This window comes from Neovison vison, chromosome 1 (genome assembly GCF_020171115.1).
Source record: "Neovison vison isolate M4711 chromosome 1, ASM_NN_V1, whole genome shotgun sequence".
Lineage (NCBI taxonomy): Eukaryota > Metazoa > Chordata > Mammalia > Carnivora > Mustelidae > Neogale > Neogale vison.
In genome coordinates this window covers 64,828,446-64,849,427 of record NC_058091.1, presented here as the reverse complement: position 1 = coordinate 64,849,427, position 20,982 = coordinate 64,828,446, and the positions used below count along the sequence as shown (strand labels likewise).

Below are 20,982 nucleotides of genomic sequence, written 5' to 3'. Positions count from 1 at the left end.
TCTCTTCCATGGTTGCTGCAGTAGTCTCCTAACTGTTCTCTAAACCCTCTTCATCATTCCACTCATTCTCAGCGCTGCTTCTGGGGAGAGCTTTCCACAATACAAATCTAATTTTGTTAGTCCTTGACCTGAAATCTATCAGTAGCTTCATTTAAGGTAGGAACAAGATGAGAATTACCATCTTTACTAGGATAATCAACATGTTCTAAAAGGCATAGCCAATTAGTAATAGAAGAAAATAAAATGATACATAAATATCTTTAAAAGGTATACTGACAAAGGTGTTCATATCAACTCCATATGATTGTCAGTGTTATAAACCAGAAAATCAACTTTAAACCTATTAAAAATAATGAGTTCAATAAGATTAGTAAAAATAAATGTGCAAGAATGAATACCATGTAGATGCCAGTAATCAGGTTAGAAAATAAAACAGGAACAATTACATTTGCATGGCAACAACTGTGTAAGTATTTTTGTGTGATACAGAGGAAAAATAATTTTTAATATGCAGAATTCTAGAAGAAATTATGTGTCTTTAATAAGGGACTTTTAAAAATTTTTTAAATTATTTTTATTAACATATAATGTATTATTAGCCCCAGGGTTACAGGTCTATGAATTGTTAGGCTTACACACTTCACAGCACTCACCATACCACATACCCTCACCAATGTCCATAAGCCAACCACCCTCTCCCTAACCCCCTTCCCCCAGCAACCCTCAGTTTGTTTTGTGAAAATAAGAGTCTCCTATGGTTTGTCTCCCTCCCAATTCCATCTTGTTTAATTTTTTCTTTCCTTACCCCTTAAACCCCCCACATTGCCTCTCAAATTCTTCATATCAGGGAGATCATATGACAATTGTCTTTCTCTGATTGACTTATTTCACTCAGCATCATACCCTCTAGTTCCATCCACATCATCGCAAATGGCAAGATTTCATTTCTTTTGATGGCTGCATAGTATTCCATTGTATATATATATATATACCACATCTTCTTTATCCATTCATCTGTTGATGGACATCTATGTTCTTTCCATAGTTTGGGTGTTGTGGACATTGCTGCTATAAACATCCGGGTGCACATGCCCCTTTGGATTACTACATTTGTATCTTTAAGATACATACCCAGTAGTGCGATTGCTGGGTCAAAGGATAGCTCTATTTTCAACTTTTTGAGGAACCTCCGTGCTGTTTTCCAGAGTGGTTGCACCAGCTTGCATTCTCACCAACGGTGTAGGAGGGTTCCCTTTTCTCCACATCCTTGCCAGCATCTGTCATTTCCTGACTTGTTAATTTTAGCCATTCTGACTGGTGTGAGGTGGTATTTCATTGTGGTTGTGATTTGTATTTCAATAAGAGACTTTCAAAAAATTAATTTATTTGAGAGAGAATAAGCAGGAGGGGCAGAAGGAGGAGAGAATCCCAAGTAGACTCCCTGTTGAGCAGGGAGCCAGAGGTGGGACTCCATCCCAGGACCCCAAGATCACAACCTGAGCCAAAATCAAGAATCAGATGCTTAACTGACTGATCCACCCAAGTGCTCTGAGTCTGAATTTTTAATGTTGCTTTTAAGATTCACTATAATCTGTATTGCTATCTAGTTTTATTTCCCAGCATCCCATGTAATCCCTCTGTTATATACCAATTATATTTTGTTGTTTGTCATCTGCATGTGTTTGCCACTATTTCCTTCACTCTTCCCCCCTTCTCCCTGGACAAAGTATTTCTGCCTTTCAGAGTCCAGTACAAGTTCTTCTCTTCCTTCTCTCCATTTACTTTTTGCTTCAGTAAATATTTGAGTGCCAGCTCTGTGCCAGGATATAGAAAGTAGATTAATGTAAACTACCTGATAGATATGTACTCAATAAATATTGAATGAATGAATGAATGAATGAATGAAAAGGATGTTTAGTATATCAGTCAACTCTTTCCTTACTTTTACTCAAAACTCCATAATCATTAACGCAATAAGCCGTGTTCTTTATAGTCACTTCCTCCTGGAAGTTGGTTGAATAGGTAAAACCTGCTCTTGCATTAGCCCATAATTTAATACACTGCAACATAATAACTGGGCTGCCTTTTCCAAATTTAGAGTTGACTGTTAGGAATTTCTTTCATTCTCTCGTCATCCTTCTGCCTGTTCCTCTTGTTCATTTTTACTAAAAAGGCCATATGTCATGCAGACAATTACAGTAAATTGAACAAATTTCCCAAGGGCAAAAACAATTGTCCCCAAAATTGAGAGTGACAAGAAATTTCTATTCCATTTTTCCAGAAACCTTCATTATATTTTTTAAAGAATTGACATAGCGAGAAATTCATATTTCTAATTAGTGAACTTTTTCTTAAAACAGGAATGTTTGTTTTGCTATTAAAAGTGAAAATGAAATAACTAAAAATCGAACTTAAATGGAATTTTATCCTATTAGTTGTTGTTCACTACCTAGAAGATAGAAGATTTCAAAAATAGTAACAAGATTCTGTCAAGATTTATAAGTAAAGAAACGTAACATTTTGACAAACCATTTTTCCTATGATGTTGGTAACTTTAATTCTGAGTTTTAATGAAAAGATTTGCATTTTGATGTGAGATGAAAGGAAATTCAGAGAGCACAGGGATGATGTACTATAGCGGAAGCGTGCAGGTTATGGAATACATCTTCCACTTGAATATCCTTGGGCAGAAGAAGTAGAGCCTGGAAAGTCCTGCTCTGTGGTATCCACGTGCACAGTCACAGTCAGGGGAGAGGGTCAAACAAGGTAGGCCTTGGCAGCCAGCCCTCAAAAAACCCTAGATGGGAGTTAGGCACGAGTCAGAGAAAAAGCCTGTCTCCAAAGATTAAGGGTTTCACCTGAGGAGTTATAGTGCAATTTAGTTGTTTTAAAGCTATAACTTTTAGGTCTTTGTTTATTCTTATTCTTATTTATTTGTTTATTCTTATTCTTATTTTTTCTACTGCTTAGAGCACTTTGCTTCTCTCCAGTGTCTGTCCCCCGCCCCTGCCCACCCCACCAAGCAATAGCAACACCAAATGCTGTCTGGCCGAGGCATCCTTCTCCTTTAAGCCACAGGTTAGATGATATCCACTTTCCTCACATTTGGTTATGGTGACCCCCTACTACTTTGGACCTTATAACTCTTCTGTCTTTGTCCATATTTCTCTGCATTGTGGCTGTCTATTTATCCATCTCTTTGCTGGACTCTAGATCTGTGGGGTCAGACACCAGCACCATCTTGTTTACTGTAGTGTCCTCCGCATGCTTCTGACAGAAGACATACTCGATAAATATTTGTTAAATAAATGGATGAATATAAATATGATATATATATATATATGAATTATGTTTTAGGTAGCTTTGTAGTGCAGAGGAATGTTGGACTAAGAGCTTCTGGGTTAGAAAAGAAGGCTCCCTGTGAAATCTCTTTAAATAACATTCATGATGCTCAATAATCACATATATTCCGCATTCCTGTACAACTTGTTGCCCTCACCTAGATCTCTGACTCACACCTGACCAGGTGCTCCTTACCGTGGGTGAAACCCTACTCCAGAAATTCTTTGGAGGAGGAAAACCACTACTCATATCTGGATTCACTCACTCACTCATTCATTAATTCAACAGTATTTACTCAAGTTTTACTATACAAAACATGAGAATACAGGTTTAACCAAGATGTGTAATTGCTGAAAATCCTATTCAGGTTTAATTACACAAAAATGTTTACATCCATATGTTTGTGTTGTTAGAGAACAGAAAGCATATTACCCAGTATACTCTCATTTTCTCCCTAGTTACCATAAAGCCCAGAGCCTGATTTATTCTCTAAGTGTTGTGATGTGCTCAGCTCTGATGCCTGAAAGCTTTTGCTCCATTTGTTCCCTTTAAAACAGATATTTTCCCCTGAATCTGTATTTATTCGGCCCTGTGCATTAATCTATAAACCACTTAAGTCCTCTTAGAACTCAGCAGGGTGCAAATATCAAATAAAAAAATAAATCAACTATTGGTTTTAACCGTAGCTTACACAGCTTACATGATTAATAAAATTTTCTTATGTATTTTATGTAGAAATTCTGGCTACTGCCTCACATAGAACAAGATCAGGAAGCTACACAAGCTTTGGGGGCAGGAATGCTTCAGGAAGGGCTGCTGTTGTTCTCTGGAGATGATTCAGTCATGTGTTTTTTTTTTTTTTTTTTTCCCTGAGTCCTCCCCCCAACTCACTATCTTCTACCACACATCGGCACACCAGATTTGAAACTTTTCTTTCAAATAAATGTGAAACTATGGCACAAGATGTTTTCCATTATATTAATTGCAAATGAAACTCTTCTTTCTCCTCTAGAAAGGAAGAGAATTCTCCCTCAAGAATATTTGACTCCTACTGTATTTTGAGATGTTTATTTTAAAAACAGCCATAGAAAGAATGACTTTTTATCTCTTCTAAAACCACTCTTTTAGCACTGAATGACTTTTATAATAGAAGCGTATTATATATTTCTTTTATAACCAGGGATGTGCTAGGAAAAACTTGATCTCTTCTGATGAACTGGTAAACTGATTGTGATATTTGCATTTCTTACATTATTGTTTGCCTTTTTTTTTTTTTTAACCTTTGCTGCCAGGAGATGTAGAGCTCAATTTCATGCCCAATTTTAACAATTATTCTTTGCTTTCTTTCCTAGTATAATTATCTACCCATTCTCTCCATTTCGTGTTTGTTCTTTTAAATGAAATGGCTTTTCTGTTACTGTGTCATCTCCTATGAGAAAGCAAGGGTTATTTTGTTCCACAGAAATACTGATTTCCCTGTTGAAGCAAATAAGCTATATCCTTGGATGGAGCCATGTTAAAGGATGATTTTCAAAATTGCAATCATGACTCTCACATAAGTGTGTCATGAACATAAATGAACATAAATCCAGGATTTATGTAACTCATGAAAGATTTTACAAATAGTTCTGAGGAACCAAAGAAAAGACAGAAACAGACAGTCCCTGAAGGCTGAAATGAACTTACCTCATAGGGGCAGAACTGGGCAATAGCCACAGGGCAATAAAATGTAATATTTGAAATGTTTTCTGGGGGACAAGGAGAAGCATCAGTTGTATCTCAACAGGATGACACCCATTGCAACTTTAATGGGTGAGAATCATTTGATTACTATCAGTTTTCTATAACTTACAGCATTGTAAAATAATCCGGTCAAAGACAGGGAAAGGCATAGACCCCCACATAATGAGGTAACCCTGTGGGGCCCTAGGACAGTGCCAGCATTTCACTGATACAACACCTAGCAGTCTTTTTGCTGATGGCAGTCTTTCAGTTTTTCCTGACAACAAGGTCCTGGGCAAAGAAGTAAGTCTCTGTGTAGGAGACTGAAACTGAGAAAGAGGATCTTCCATAGATGAGAAAGGAGACACTCTATTATCTCTTCTCCTTCTCGATCCTGAGCCTGGCCTTGAAGGAGTCTTCGTAGCTAGGAGTGTATTCCTGCAGATGGGACAGAAAGATGGCTTTTGTTGTGAAGAAGTAGGAGAGGAGCTAGGAAAGATTCCTCGCTTTGTTTGACCACAGCTGAAGAATGAGTCTGTCTCATCCTCTAAAGGAGATTGTTTGGTTTCATGTCATTCACTGTGTTTCTCTTTCAGTATTTTTGTTGACGTTTATTTTTGAAGTCTTTTTTTTTTTTTAATGTCTTTCAGACTGGCCTCAGATGGGTAGTAGGGGACATTAAGATAGAGCCTTGTGTTTACTGTCAGCCACAGAATTAAGTGGGAAGCAGAGCCTGCAGAGTCCTTGGAGCCCTGCCCACACTGCCAGGGACCATACCACCATCTTTCCTTACCAGGAAGTCCACTGTGCCTATCTTGGAGAGTCTGGCACCTCTCTGTTAGTTTAATAGAGCACTTTACTTCTTACCTTATTATTATTTTTTTTTATCATAAGCTTTTTTAAACTTGTGGCACTAGCCAGAGTTTAGTTAATGAGTTAATGAAAAAATACTATTTGCATTAATTTGAATCAACTATTCATAATTACATATCATTGCAGTTTGAGGTCTTCTTGGTTTTACCAATTAATTCATAGATGAACATTTGTTGATTCATTGGCCTTGATACTTGTTAGTTATTTAAGTTCTGAGTAAAGAAGTCCTGAGTAAATAACATATGGAAAGGTCTAGCACTTGAAAAAAATATACACAGATGAGACAGGGGTAAATTAATATAATCTTTGTGTCCCATGATATAAACACTTCCAATGGCAGGATTAGGCAGATAATGAATGTCAGTTTGCCTTTTATGAGGCACTTTTTTCTGGTGGACAGACTCAACAGATTCTGGTTCTGGCTGCAGCTCTGCTACTTCAGTACAAATTTGAGAAACCGTTTTTCTCTGCAGTCTTAGTCTGCAAAATACATTCTCTGAGCTAGTATTTATTGAGTCATTAGATACTATAGCAAGACAGGGTCTGTGCCTTCAAGGAGCCGAAGACACACATGTCAATAAGTAAGTACAGCCGAATAGCCTAGGTGCTGTGAATGAGTTCAAAGAGGGAGTAATGCTTAGCCCAGTTCTTCAGAGAGAGGTATCCTCTCCAGGCAGAACAAGGCGAGGGGGATAGAGGCAGGGAGGGAGAAGAGAGGTGACTCGGGAGGGGATCGGTGAAAGGACAACAGCACAGAGGCATGAACGAGAGGCAGGGATTGAGTGTGTGAGCCTGGTGCAGTAAGAAACAAAGAAGTAGGTAGCAATCAGATCTTGAAGAGTCTGGTGTTTAACACTTACATCTCTACTGCTCTCTCAGTGTGGATTGTGATCTAAAATACTGTTAGTGAGTGATAAGGAGTTAATGTGTTCAGATCAATATGAGTGGTTCTTGTACACGGTGACAGCCCGGAAATTTGACTGTGCTCTAAGACTATGAGTTCCTTTGTGAAACTCAGCCTTTTTAACCATTACAGGTGGGAAATAGAGTGCAAATAACTTCAGTCAAAATCTCTCTCATGCCACTTCATCCTTCATTTCACTGTCTACATTTTTGGATTTTTTTTATTATGAAAAATTTCACACATATTGAAAGTTAATAGAATAGGATAATGAACTTCTTCCCTTACCCAGCTTCAACAATGATCAACATCCTTGTTTTATTTATCCCTCTACTCATGTCCCACCTCCGTTCAGTTATTATTATTAGTGTCTTTATTATTCTTACTAGATTTAGGTATCAGTTATATAAATCCAAATGTACAGTCTTAGATCTGTGTTTTGACAGACAGGTACACTGTGCAATCTGCACCCATCACAATATAGAACATTTGCCTCTTCCTCCAAACTTCTCTTCTATCTCTGTCCAGCCTCCCCCAGTCCCATCTCAACCTCCAGCTGAAGAAACAAGACAAAACTTTTCCATTTGTTTGTTTGTTTGTTTGTTTTAATCTTAGATTAATTTTCGACTGTTTTCAAACATATACGATGGAAGTGCCTGTAAGTGACTCTTGTTTTTGGCTTCTTTCACCAATGTAATGTCTGTGAGAGTCATCCCCATTGTTGAGCATATTGATAGCACCCTCTGCGTGTTGCTCTGTAACAATCCGCTGCGGGAATTTATTACAGTTTGTTACCTTCTCTTGTCCAGGGAGATTTTGGTTGTTTCCGGGTTGTGCTATGGTGAATGACGTTGCTGTGAGCATTCTTGCTATGCATTGTTACATAAAGCCATTTTCATTTGTCTAGGATAAACCTCTAGAAGTGGAATTACTGAGTTTAAAGATAGGTATATGGTTAACTTCGTAGAAACAGCCAGTTGCCCAAAGTGGTTGTAGCAGCCACGTGTGCAAGTTACAGCTGCTTGGCATCCTTGCTGACATTTGATACTGTCTGTCCTTGATTTTAGCCCTTCTCCTGAGTCTGTGGCCATATTGTATTATGGTTTTTATTTGTATTTCCCTGGTGCCTAATGATGTTGAACATTTTTTTTTTTTTATCTACTTATTGGTCATATATCTTTTTCTGTCTGTTAGTAAAGGCTTTTGCCTGTTTTTAATTTCATTGTCTTTTCATTATTGAGTTACAGTTCTTTATATTTTATTCTGGATACATGTTATCAGATGCATTTGTTTTGGGAGCATTTCTTCCCATTCTGTCTCTTACCTATTTATTTTCTTCATGGTGTCTTTTGATGAGCAAAAGTTTTATTTTCAATTGCACCTAGCAAATTTTTGTGGGTAATGCGTTCTGTGTCCTGTCTAAAAAATCTTCACCTATCTTCAGATTGAGAATATATTCTATGTTTTCTTCTCAAAGCTTTATACCTTTAGCTTTTAGATTTAGGTTCATGGCTCATCCGCCTGAAATTACTTTTTGTTTCTGGTGTGAAGTTGGGGCTGAGGATCATTTTTTTTCCCCATATGGATATCCATTTTTAGCACTATTAGTTGTAAAGACCTTCTTTTCCCTGTTGAATTGTTTTGGTACATTGGATGAAAAGTGTGGGGTCTATTCCTGAACTCTGTTCTGTTCCTTGATCTACTTGTATATCCTTATACCAACATTGCACTGTTTTGATTACTACAATTTTATGGTTAGTTATGAATCAGGTAGTAAGTATAAGTACATTTTTGCTGTTAATTTTCAAGATTCTTTAGGCTATTCTAGGTCCTGGGCATTTCCACATAAACTTTAAAAGCCACCTTGTCCATTTTTATTAAAAAGCCTGCTGAGATAATGAATTATTTATAAATTTTGTGAGGGAGAATTAAATTTGGAACATTATTGAACCTTTGAACATATTTCGTCATTTATTTAGGCCTCTTCAATTTCTCTGAGCAGTGTTTTTGTTTTTAGTGTGGCTGCTTTGCATGTCTTTTATTAAATGTGTTACTAAGTACTTTGTTATTTGATACAATTGATTTTATTTTTTTAAGATGTTATTTATTTATTTGATGGGGGTGGGGAAGGGAGGAGAGCATAAGTAGAGGGAGTGGGAAAGGAAGAAGCAGAGTTGATCCCAGGACTCTGGGATCATGACCTGAGCTGAAGGCAGACCCTTAATTAACTGAGCCACCCATGTGCCCCTACAATTGATTTTATATATTAATCTTAGTCTCTGATACATTGCTATACTCACAAACCTTTTAACACCCAGTTCCTGAGCACCATGGCCTTTCCTCCTTTCATGTTTTTACGACTTTTAGACTTGAATGTCTTTGTCGCCCATGTCTGCCCCTAAAGAGGGCCAGGGTGAATACCATAGCTTTTCTAAAGACTTCTGATACCACCCGACTTGGATTCAGATAGTCCCTCCTCTGAGAGTCTCTATTAGAGCACTTCCCACCACAGGTCTTAAAAGAACCATTCTGTGAAGGCAAGAGCTGTACTTTATCTCCTTTCTGTCCCCACTATATCTAACATGGTGCCTCAGTTCCCAGTTTTTTCATTTATCTTGAGATATATAGGGATGATGTATGTACTTCTGGGGTGAGGTGCGACTGTGGTGAGCTAATGGTGAGGCAGGAAATCCTTCAGGCAATTTCCATCAATTGGAAACAATCCCTGAAGTGTATCCTTAAGAGGGAAAATACACCTTCTTCCTATTTAAAATAACGTTTACCACTGTATGATCTGCTTCCACTCTCAATGACTTCAGCTTTTGCTGCCAACCTTGAATGTTTGTAAATTATGCTTACTTCCTTTTTGTTTTCTAGGTGGCTGATTGTGCTTGGGATGAAACAATAAAGATATATGATCCTGTTTGCCTTACTATGCCTGCTTGAGATGGACTCCCCCAGTCAGAAGCAAAGGAGACTGAGGCTGAGAGCTACTTAACAGGAAATAAATTAACTATTGATAACATAGATATTATGCTTTTATGAGCTATTCAGATTTCAAATTTTAAAAATTTACCTTGGGATCATTTTGAGGCAGCTGATAAAGACTTTGGTTCACAATTTAAGCCTGGTACATAAGCCATATTTCTTAAAATCCTAAGGAATAATTGATGTTCTAGTACCTCTTGTAGTGTCGATTGAAATGTGATCTCTGTATTGTGAAATGGATTAAAATATGGGAGATCTCTAGATTATATTGATAGTGATATATTTCATTTCTAATTTGTCATTTTTGATGTAAAATATAATCACTGCTGTTGGCAAAAATTAAAATAAACTATATCTCTTGATTACTTATGATTTTATGACATCCTAGCAAGATTGCTTTTTCTAATATAGTTTATATATATATGAATACAATACTATTTATAATATAGAGGTATCTGTGGCTCAGTAAGAGTGCTGTAATATAGATTTGATTTATTCAGCAGTATTTACTGAGCATCTGCTATGTTCTGGGAATGAGATTATCTTAAGGACTGGTAGCATGTTTTAAGAACATGGAATGCAGGGCGCCTGGGTGGCTCAGTGGGTTAAGCCTCTGCCTTCAGCTCAGGTCATGATCTTAGGGTCCTGTGATGGAGCCCTGCATCGAGCTCTCTGCTTGGCAGGGAGCCTGCTTCCCCCTCTCTCTCTGCCTGCCTCTCTGTCTATTAATGATCCCTATCTGTCAAATAAACAAATAAAAAGAAAAAAAGAACATGGAATGCTGTGAGTTAAAAGCTTCCATGTTTTTTATATTTATTCATATCTTTTTAGATGTTACAACCTCACCCTATATTTCTCTCTTCCTACTTCTCTATTATCAAATAAAAAAATAACAACAAAAAAAACTGGTCACTGGGCAAAAAGTCTTAGGTCCTATTAATAAGTTTCAAGCAGTTACCCTTGAAACTATCCCTAAGTAATGCCATAAACCCTGCTCAGTCAGTACCTCCCTAAATCTCCTAGAAAAATCCCTAAGTGCAGATGACCTGTGTGTGTGGGGGGAAACCTAATATGTGGAAAGGGAAAAATTAGCAAAACAACTTTGCATAACATATTTTTATATAATATTACAATAAAATATAAATGGCATAAATTGTTATTTTTAACAAGTTTTTGAGAATTTTAAAGAGCAAAATATATTTGTAATAACGCAACAAAAATTAGAATATATGTATATTGTTTTATGTATGTATTTACATTACATATTTGTCTATTTGTCCCAGAAAAAGAAAAATTGACAGCTTACAACATACAAAAGCAAGACCACATAAGAGATAAAACAAAAGGAGCAGAAAGTGAAGTCGTGAGTGGGACTTGAACATCTGTGCCCCAGAGTCCTAGAAAGTTGCTCCCAGCAGCAAAAATGGGAAGCCTGGTTGAGTACACAATTCAGCGCCCAAGACCTAACAGCAGGGACTTTGTCCTGTCGCAGGCGTGGCCCTAGTACCACACCTTGTCAAGAAATTTTTGTTACATGAGTGAATGCACTCAGGGAAAAGTACAACTCTTTTTAGTTCTTAGACCAATCAATACAAATTGTTTTGGGAGAGGACACAACTGTCATAACGTGAGTATAATGTAAGGATCACATGGTCGGACACATCCTTAGGGCTGTCATGATGATCAGGCCAATGGAGCTGTTTCTCAGTTCTTCCAGAACAAGAGGCATCACACCAAGCGCAGTTCACTAAAAGCAGGTTCCCAGTGGGGGTCTTCTAGCAGCTGGATTTATCACAGACTGTTAAAAAGACCTCACCCAGGGCCCATTTACAATGAAACAAAATTACTTACTTTCCTTTGAGAATGCTAGAGATTTTATTAAAATAATCTTTCATGTATCTTTTGAAACATATACTTGTGATTTAAAAACTAACATCTCTCTTGATTTCCACTACGCCCCTCAATTTTGAGGACGTGAGAGACATCTGGAACCCTAACTCCATAATACTTAACTCAGGTTCTTGGAATTCCTCAGTATGAAAGAGTGTGGATGAATGTTTATCCAGTGGGTTCCCTGGGGCTAGGATTGGAAAACTAGAAGCCAAGGTGCTGGATTCTCTCCTGAAAGAGAATTCCGAAGATTTTTAAATTCTTCGTAGTTCCCAAGCCAAGCAGCTTCAGGACATCATTGGTCTCTTGGCCAGTGAGCTCTTAGCTTTCCTCCTGCCTGCCTCTCCCAACTTCTTCTGTGATCTGGACACAATGGGAGATGATTTCTGTATGTTACTCCTTTTGATTTACATAAATCAAAGGCAAGGAAGCCCTCCCAGTTTTGCAGACAAAGAAGACGGCTCTCAGGAGTCTAGGAGCCAACAAACATAGAGCTGGAATATGAATCGGCTGTGATTGGATCTGAAGTCTAAATTGCTAAGAAGCTGACCCTGGATGTGGAGCGACCCTACCAAGGTATGTCACCCCAAGAAGATCCAGGCTGGGAGCCCACTGTCTCTTATACCTCTTGCACTTTATAACTGACCAACTTGGCTATCATTTGGCTCTTCCCAAAAAGAATTCATTAATTTCTTAGCAGGCCTCTTCTTGAGTGAGACATATTTTTTACTTCCATATATTTACTGAAAACTTCCAAATATCTATCTCCTGCCTCCCCCACCCAGCTCTCCCATAGCCTTTGTGCTCATTTTCTTCTAAAACACACTGGTCTTGTTCCCTAATGGACTCCTCTGGCCAATGCTTTCTCATTCGTTGCCAGTACTGTCTACCCAGGGGCTCAAGCTAAAGGTTTAAATACCATTCTTGTTCCTTCCCTTTTGCCCACCTCTCTACTCCAAGACGCATCACATAAGTCCTGCCCCTTGAACCCCCCTGCCCCTGATATGTCTCCATTCTGTCTCCTCCCTTCAATCCAACCACCACTGCCCTGGTTCAAGCCATTATTAAGTTTTCTCTGGACGATCCCAGCAGATAGTCCCTTCCTAAATGAGGGGTCTATTTCTAGTTTTGTGCCCTTGGAGCCATCCTCCCCAACACACCTGTTGGAGACAGATCTAAAAATGTGATCTGATTACATCAATTTGAGTGTACAACCTTAGTCTGTGTATAGGATCACCTATAAGAAAAGTTCAAGCTCATTAATCAGAAAGCTGCAGTCCTTTGGGGCTAGCCCCTGCCTCTCTCAGCAGCATTGCTTCCCTCCACGTGATGACCAACTTTGTGGTCCACAACATGGCTGTGTTCACAGACTCCCCGTATAAATAATGCAAGTTTTCATTTCTGTCTTTGTCCAAGGTAGTCCACGTTCCTGGTTTGACCTGCTCTTGACTCACTGAATTGTTATTTCTTTTTGATTGAAGGATAGTTGATGCAAAATGTTACATTGGTTTCAGGTATACAGTGGAGCTTGGTCACACATTTCTCATTTGAAAGTTATGAGAAATGACTAAAGGAAAAGACTACAACATACAAAAATTAAAATAGCAAAATATACCATTAGCAAAGCTAAGATAGAGTGGAAGCTATATTTGCAACATATATAACAAATTAATAGCCATAATTTATAAAGAGCTCTCTAAAAATCACTTAAAATGACCAAACATAAAAGTGGACAAAGGATAACAATAGATAATTAACAGCTGTAAAAATGCAAATGTTTAGAACCCTTCAAAAATAATGCCTAGTCTTTGTTAATAGACCACAAAGAAATGCAAATTAAAATGAGAGTCCATTGTTTTTGTTGTTGTTAGGTTTGGCATTTTGAGGGGGTGTTGTTTGTTTTTTGTTCTTTTGCTTATCAGTTTGGCAAACACTAAAATACTGACAATATTAAGTTAACATGAGCACTGTTGGGGCACCAGGCTGGCTCAGTTGGTTGAGTGTCCAACTCTTAATTTCAGCTCAGGTCATGATCTCAGGGTGGTGGGATGAATCCCCTGGGCAGGCTCTGCATTTGAGGGGAGTCTGCCTGAGTTTCTCTCTCCCTCTCCTTCTGCCCGCCCCCCCCCCCCCCGCCACAACCCTGCTAAAGCACCCTCTCCATGTTCATGCTCTTCTTTTGCTCTAAAAATAAATAAATAAATCTTTAAAAAAGCAGGGGGAGAGCACTGCTATATACCTGTTTGGAAGGCAGTTTGGCAGTGAAGATTTAAATGACTCAGCAGTTCCAGTTCTAGAATTCCCTGTCTGTATGCTCCCACCCCAAATAGGTACAGAGAATGTAAGAACAAATGTCCAAGGGTATTCATTACATCATTGTTTGGTGACCTCTAGATGCCTGTCTACAGAAGAAAGGTTATACTGTGGAATAATCATCAAAAAGAATGTAAATAAATACATTGTTATCAATAGGTGTATGAGTTACCTATTTCTATATAACAAGCACCCCAAAACATAGCTGCTTAAAATAACATACATTTATTTTAGAGTTTCCATAGGTCAGGAACCCAAGGGCGACTTAGCTGAGTGGTTCTGACTCCAGTTTTGTCATGAACAGGACAGGGAAGCTGTCACCTGGGGCTGGAGGTATCCGAAGCTCCACTGGGGCTAAAGGATCAGCTTCCAAAGTCATTCACATGGTTGTTAGCAGGCGCCCACCATGTGGGACCCTACACAGGTTGCCTGAGTGTCTCTATAATATGGCATCTGGCTTCCTCCAGGCTGAGCTGACAGAAAGTTCAAGATGGAAGCTTCAGTCTTTTATAAACTAATCTTAGCAAGCAATGCCATCACTTCTGCTGTCTTATTGGTCACACAGACCAGCCCTGGTGCAACGTAGGAGGGATTGACCAAAGGTGTGACTACAAGGAAGCAGGGATCTTGGAGGCTAACCCACCACAATATGCTTTTTAAAATAGTAAATTATACACAAATAGGTAGATATCCTAATTTTATCATTTTTTTAAAAAGGGGGATTATTATATATACATAGATATGTAAGAACTTAATGGTTTGCACCAGGAGCCAGCTCTGTGTAGTGGTGTTGGTGTGGGGTTGGGGGTGAGGGATCTTGAAGTTAGCATGTTCAGTTACTGTTCTAAAGTTTGTTTCTTTTTACATACTATAATAAGAATGGGTTATGTTTGCAATTAAAAATAATGAAAGAAGACCATATTTCCTTCTCCAGGATGTCTTGAGAAAGCTGATTTTATTGTCTTCTTTGTTGCTCCCCTGTTTCTGACAGGAGGCCCCACTGTAGCATAAGCATCATTGTGTTGCCTCATCTCCACCTGTGAATCCCTAAGAACTGAGATGAGCTCATCTTTGAATTCTCCATGGCTAACCACCTGCCTGGCCCCAAATACTCACTGTATATTTGCCAAATGAACGAACTAAAGGATTTACTTAATGCCATCAATATGTATTAAGTAGCTCCAAAGATAATGGAGCTTGATACCAGTAGGTCAAATAGCTTTTTGACCTTCAGATCTACATTCTTGTTCAATTAACCTTGCTAAACATAGTATTCTTGTTTTTCCCATTTTTCTTTAAGGGCTTATCTAGTAATTGGTGTGGGAGATGGTACTAATTTTTTTAAATGAAAGCCCTAATGGAAAAGAATTATATGCAATAAAGTGGAGAAAATTAATTGTTTCATGCCAATGTACGTTTCCAGTATTAAGCTAAATTTTCTTGCCTAAATGAGAAGGGTAAGATAGCTGAATCAGCCCCAAATCTTTTACCTAATGTTAGGATCACAAATGGAAGCAATTATATTGCTGGCAGAAATGAATCATTCCAAAACTAGGTCTGTGCAGACAGTTCTTTATTGTGTTCACTTAAGGTGGCTTTTATTGGAATGGTCCCCAGAAGCAGAGATCTGTTATTTGCTGATTTCTTTGAAAAGTTAATCTTCAAGTTTCTTAAAAATCTGATTATACTTTGTTTATATGCTTATACTACACAAATACATGTAACGTTACTTAAGACCCCATTTCCTAAAGAGAGAACATCACTTGAAAAACAGAGTCCATGAACCAGCCAACAGTGTGTAACCCTAGCTGTTAGCAACAAAAACAAAGAATTTCCCAGGGAACCAGAAGCCCAGGGTTTGGTAGATTGCTTTCCAGTGTTATTCCTGGAAAGCTGACGCACTGAGCCATTTGCAAACATTTTCTTGAGTGTCCACCTGAGGGGGGCAGGGAGGTGGCCCTACTAGGCCATGGGCCAGACTGGTTGAAACCTAGATCTCTCCCACCAACGTGATCTCCCAGCACATGCAAAGCTGGCCCTGAATAAGGACTGCAGTGATGCTGCTAGTCCCTGGTGGAAATTATTTTTTTGCTCTGGTAAAAATAATCGCTGCTTCAGTATCCGGGCTGGAAGTGTCGCAGAGAAAACAAAACAATCACTAAAGAAACGGTTCGTGTATATTAGTTCGTGCAGCAGATAAGGGTTAGGAGGTTGGGATCCCCTTGGGAGTGGGTGGCTAGGAAAAGTGAACGGAAGTGAGCGGTGGTGCGCAGCAATTTCAAGCTCTCTTCCTCGCTCCCAAACCCTGGCCAAGTCCATAATTTTAAAGCAACGCGAAAACTGAATGTGTCTGGCTTTTAGCTGCGACCTCGGCTGAGCGAACCCCTTTGCTGAGTTGCCGCGTCCGGGCTTTACTTTCCAGGGAACGAAATTCAGACCGAGGGTCACAGAAGCCTTGTGCACGCAGAAAATAAGAATTTCCTTTTTCTTTTAGTCAGATGCAGGTGAACAGCTCTCAAGTCCTGCAGGGGCTCAGGGAGGTAAGAGGTAGGCTTTGCTCCCCAAAGTCGCCAACGACAGCCCGGCAGGCTGCGGTCGGTTCCAGAAGTTCCAGAGAAAGCTACATCTAGTCTTGGCGCCGTCTTGCCCGGGAGTTCCTGCCCACGCTACGCCCTCCCCCACCCCTCCCGGCAACGCACCCCCCTGCACCTCCCAGCTTGGCCAGTCGCTCCCCGCCCACCTCTGGGGCACTGTCGCCTCCGCGATCCACCAGATCAGTGGAAGGTTCTCCCTCCAGAGACTTTAGCTTTTGCTTTTATGCTTATTTCACATCCTTACCCCACTTGGAACGTGTGTCCCAGGCTCCGCAGTCCGGCAGGGCCACAGAGCCCCCACCCCCGAAACTCCCCCAGAGCCACGCGAGTCATCCCAGTTGCCTCCCTGAAAAGCGCACGGACTGGAGAGCGCGTTGCCCGCGACGGGAAGAGGCCAGCCTTGGCGTCCTAAAGCAAACCGGAGAGGTGTCCTGGGGCTGTTGGTTTCTCCAATATGAGCGCCCAAGCATCAGGAAGCCCCGCAGCCCTTTGGCACCGACTTTTCCCCCTCTCCGGGCCGGCAACTGGACAAGGTCCCGCGGCTGTGCCCGTAGGGGCGGCGGACAGAAAAGCCTCTGAAGCTCCAGAAGGGAGGGGCAAGGTTGGGGCCGAGGGTGCTGTCACTTGTTGCCGCTAATAAGCTCGACCCTGGAGCGCTGTTGTTTCCACAATCTTTAGCTGTGCCCGGGATCCCCCACCCCACTCTCCCGGGCTCGGAGCTGGAAGGAAGAGGCCAGCGTGAGCGGCTGACATTGCGGTAGGAGAGGGGAGGGCGCCCGGAGAGCCCGCCCGGATGGGCGCTGGGGTGCGGGAGAGGTGCGAGTGGGGTCCCGCTAGCTGCAGCTGCCCGGGCTTCCAGGTGCACAGCGTCCGCCCTGACTGGGAAACCGCGCGGGACGCAACCCATCGCAGCTCGTCACATACTTACAAATCGCTGTCGCTAGGTTTCCCGCCACTCCTCTCAGACCAGCCCCCCCGCCCCGCCACTTTTCGGAGTCCCCCGCCCTCATCACTGCCTCCCGGGAGCTGCGGGGCAGTCGGACGCGGAGCCGCGGAGCCGCGAGGACGCCTGGCTGGAGGTGCCCTCTGCAGCTAGCCGGCGCCCCTTGCCCTTCGCCGCGGGGTTGGGCGGTCACCCCCGCCGCCCTCGCTCTGCCTCTCGCGGCTCTCTTCCCCGCTCTCCTCCCGCAGGTCCCGGAGCTCCGCCACCACCGGGTGCGGCGCGGCAGGCGCGATGCGGCATCTGTGCCGGGGCCGCGTGCTGGGCATCTCGGTGGCTATCGCGCATGGGGTCTTCTCGGGCTCCCTCAACATCTTGCTCAAGTTCCTCATCAGCCGCTACCAGTTCTCCTTCCTGACCCTGGTGCAGTGCCTGACCAGCTCCACGGCGGCGCTGAGCCTGGAGCTGCTGCGGCGCCTGGGGCTCATCGCCGTGCCCCCCTTCGGCCTGAGCCTGGCGCGCTCCTTCGCTGGGGTCGCAGTGCTCTCCACGCTGCAGTCCAGCCTCACGCTCTGGTCCCTACGCGGCCTCAGCCTGCCCATGTACGTGGTCTTCAAGCGCTGCCTGCCCCTGGTCACCATGCTCATCGGCGTTCTGGTGCTCAAGAACGGCGCGCCCTCGCCCGGGGTGCTCGCGGCCGTGCTCATCACCACCTGCGGCGCAGCCCTGGCAGGTGAGCGGGACCCGCGCCCACCCCCGGCCCACCCTACCCCACCCGACAGAGATGGCGGGGATCACTTAGTGCAAGGCCCTCACTTCCAGATGGAAGGTAGAGAAAGGCTTGAATGAGGGTGCTCGGCTCGCTAACGGGACTTCTGAGACCAAGCCGAGCCTTCCCCAGCGCTCCGACCTCCTCCTTCAGAGCGCACCCCTCCCCCCAGTCCAGGCTTCCGACCCCCGCCCCTGCCTAAACCGGTATCGCCCTCTCCGCCTTCCCTTCCCTCCCTCCCCCAACCTCCCCTCTCCTCCACCCTATCTCCCTTGCTCCCTCCAGGAGGGGTGGGGGAGCCTCCAGAGCCTGGGAACTGGAGCCCCCAGGCTGAGTCGGAAGAAGGGGGGCCGTGAACTTCCCTGGGTTACGCGGTGCTGGAGTGGTGGGGGACGAGGGACAATGGAAACCAAGCCTGAGCCGCGGAGGCTAATTTGGGGGTCTCTGGCGCCTCGTGAGGTGCTGAGGAGGCGGATTGAGCCCCACTTGAGAGCTGGGCTTGCAGGACTGAACCCAAAGGGAGCCGGCGGGAATGGGAGAAGGGGAGAGAGAGAGAGAGAGAGACGTTCGCTCGGCGCCCAGCCCGCCCCCGGGGTTAGAAGAGACTAGCTGGGGTTCCCTCTTCTTTCCGGAACACCACGGAGAAGGCCAGGGTACCACGCGCCTGGGTGACCTCCATGCCTACCCCGGGGGCACTTGTGCTCTCCCGGGCCTTTCTCTTGGGACAGAACTAGACAGGGTGCCCCAGGATATGGCCCGGAAGGCGCCACCGATTATACCTGGAACTGGGCATTGGCTGAACTTGGCCTTTTTTATACCCGTGGGCAGAGCTGGGACGCGAATCCTGTCTACTCCCCAACCCTACGCGTCGTCCCAGTAATACCCACCCTCGCCAACCCGCGGTCTTCTCTTTTTCCTTCCTGCCCTGGCTCCGCGGTTCTCCTGGGGCGCTCCAGGAGCGGGCGATCTGACCGGCGATCCCATCGGGTACGTCACGGGCGTGCTGGCAGTGCTGGTGCACGCCGCCTACCTGGTGCTCATCCAGAAGGCCAGCGCGGACACAGAGCACGGGCCGCTGACCGCTCAGTACGTCATCGCCGTGTCCGCCACCCCACTGCTGGTCCTCTGCTCCTTCGCCAGCACCGACTCTATACACGCCTGGACCTTCCCTGGCTGGAAGGACCCTGCCATGGTCTGCATCTTCGTGGCCTGCATCTTGATCGGCTGCGCCATGAACTTCACCACGCTGCACTGCACCTACATCAACTCGGCGGTGACCACCAGCTTCGTGGGTGTGGTGAAGAGCATCGCCACCATCACAGTGGGCATGGTGGCCTTCAGCGATGTGGAGCCCACCTCTCTGTTCATTGCCGGGGTGGTGGTGAACACCCTGGGCTCCATCATTTACTGTGTGGCCAAATTCTTGGAGACCAAAAAGCAAAGCAACTACGAGGACCTAGAGACGCAGCGGGGGGGAGAGGAGGCACAGCCAAGTGGAGATCAGCTGCCGTTTGTCATGGAGGAGCTGCCCGCGGAGGATGGAAATGGCGGGTCAGAAGGTGGCAAGGCAGCAGGTGGCTCCACTCAGAAGAGTGGGCAAGAGGCAAGGGGCAGCCCCAGAGGAGGCCCGCTGGTGGCTAGGAGCTCACACAACACAGCCGCTGGCCCGGAGGAAGTGAGCAAGAGGTCACTGAAGGATGCTTACCTCCAAGTGTGGAGGTTAGTTAGGGGAACCAAGTACATGAAGAAGGATTATTTGATAGAAAATGAGGAGTTACCCAGTCCTTGAAAAGGAAATGCATGTATGTATATATGTACATACACTTATTTTGTATGTTAGAGATACTGTATTTTAATGAGGGGCTGCCTGATTTTATTCTTTGAGGAGTGGGGAAGGGAAGCAAAGAAGGAAGCTGTAACAGACTGACAGTAACAGTGTAAGCATCGTGTGAATTATTTAGCGTGAGCTTACCTGAGGCATCGCAGAGACAAAAGCATGTGAAGGTGCTTAATGAGGGAAAGCAGCGGTTCTGGCTGCAGACTCCTGGCACACGAATTGTATGTCTTTATAACCGTAACCAAATATCTGCATGTACTTACAATTCCTCAGTCCACCCCTTCCAAAGATGGAGCATAGACAGGATGCCCACACTTAAAAAGCTCAAAGAGGACCCAGGTACATCTTCAGTGATAGTAGAGCTACAGTTTTTATAGCCAGCTGGCAAGAGTATATTATTGAAATAATATATATACATATATATGTCTATATACATCTGTATACATATAGACATTTATATACATCTGTATATAGACATATATATACACTGGATTGATGTTTACTGTTTGTAGTCATCTGAAATATGTTTGCTCTGATTTTTCTTCACTTAAAAAAAAGTATTCTATTATTCTATTGTATATTGGTAGAAAATGTTAAAGGTATTTTGAATATATGAGTTCTTAGCTTTAAACCCGAAGTTTAAAGCTGGTTTTTAGTAATTATAAAACTATTTTAAAGGTTGTTTGGGTTCATTGCTTCATAATATTTATTATTGAATGCCGTAACCTTTTGAAAAGCCAGTTTTACTGTGTCCAATATTCTTTCAAGCAAATGCAAAGGCTGAACAATAATTCGGTATTAACTGAAGCCCAA

General features: G+C 42.9%; 2 protein-coding genes across 2 annotated transcripts in view; both read left to right on the top strand.

Moving 5' to 3' along the window:
• PEX7 (peroxisomal biogenesis factor 7) overlaps positions 1-10,206 on the top strand; it is a 90,527-nt gene extending 80,321 nt beyond the window's left edge. The window contains exon 10 of the mRNA XM_044248009.1: positions 9,716-10,206. Within this exon, the coding sequence (XP_044103944.1) occupies positions 9,716-9,784 (69 nt within the window). The 3' untranslated portion in view covers positions 9,785-10,206. The remainder of the gene's footprint in view (positions 1-9,715) is intronic.
• Positions 10,207-17,857: 7,651 nt separating this feature from the next.
• SLC35D3 (solute carrier family 35 member D3) lies at positions 17,858-20,552 on the top strand. The gene is made up of 2 exons (XM_044236700.1): positions 17,858-18,296; positions 19,289-20,552. The coding sequence occupies exons 1-2, from the start codon at positions 17,858-17,860 to the stop codon at positions 20,119-20,121; spliced, it is 1,272 nt and encodes a 423-aa protein (XP_044092635.1). The 3' UTR covers positions 20,122-20,552.
• Positions 20,553-20,982: the final 430 nt, after the last annotated feature.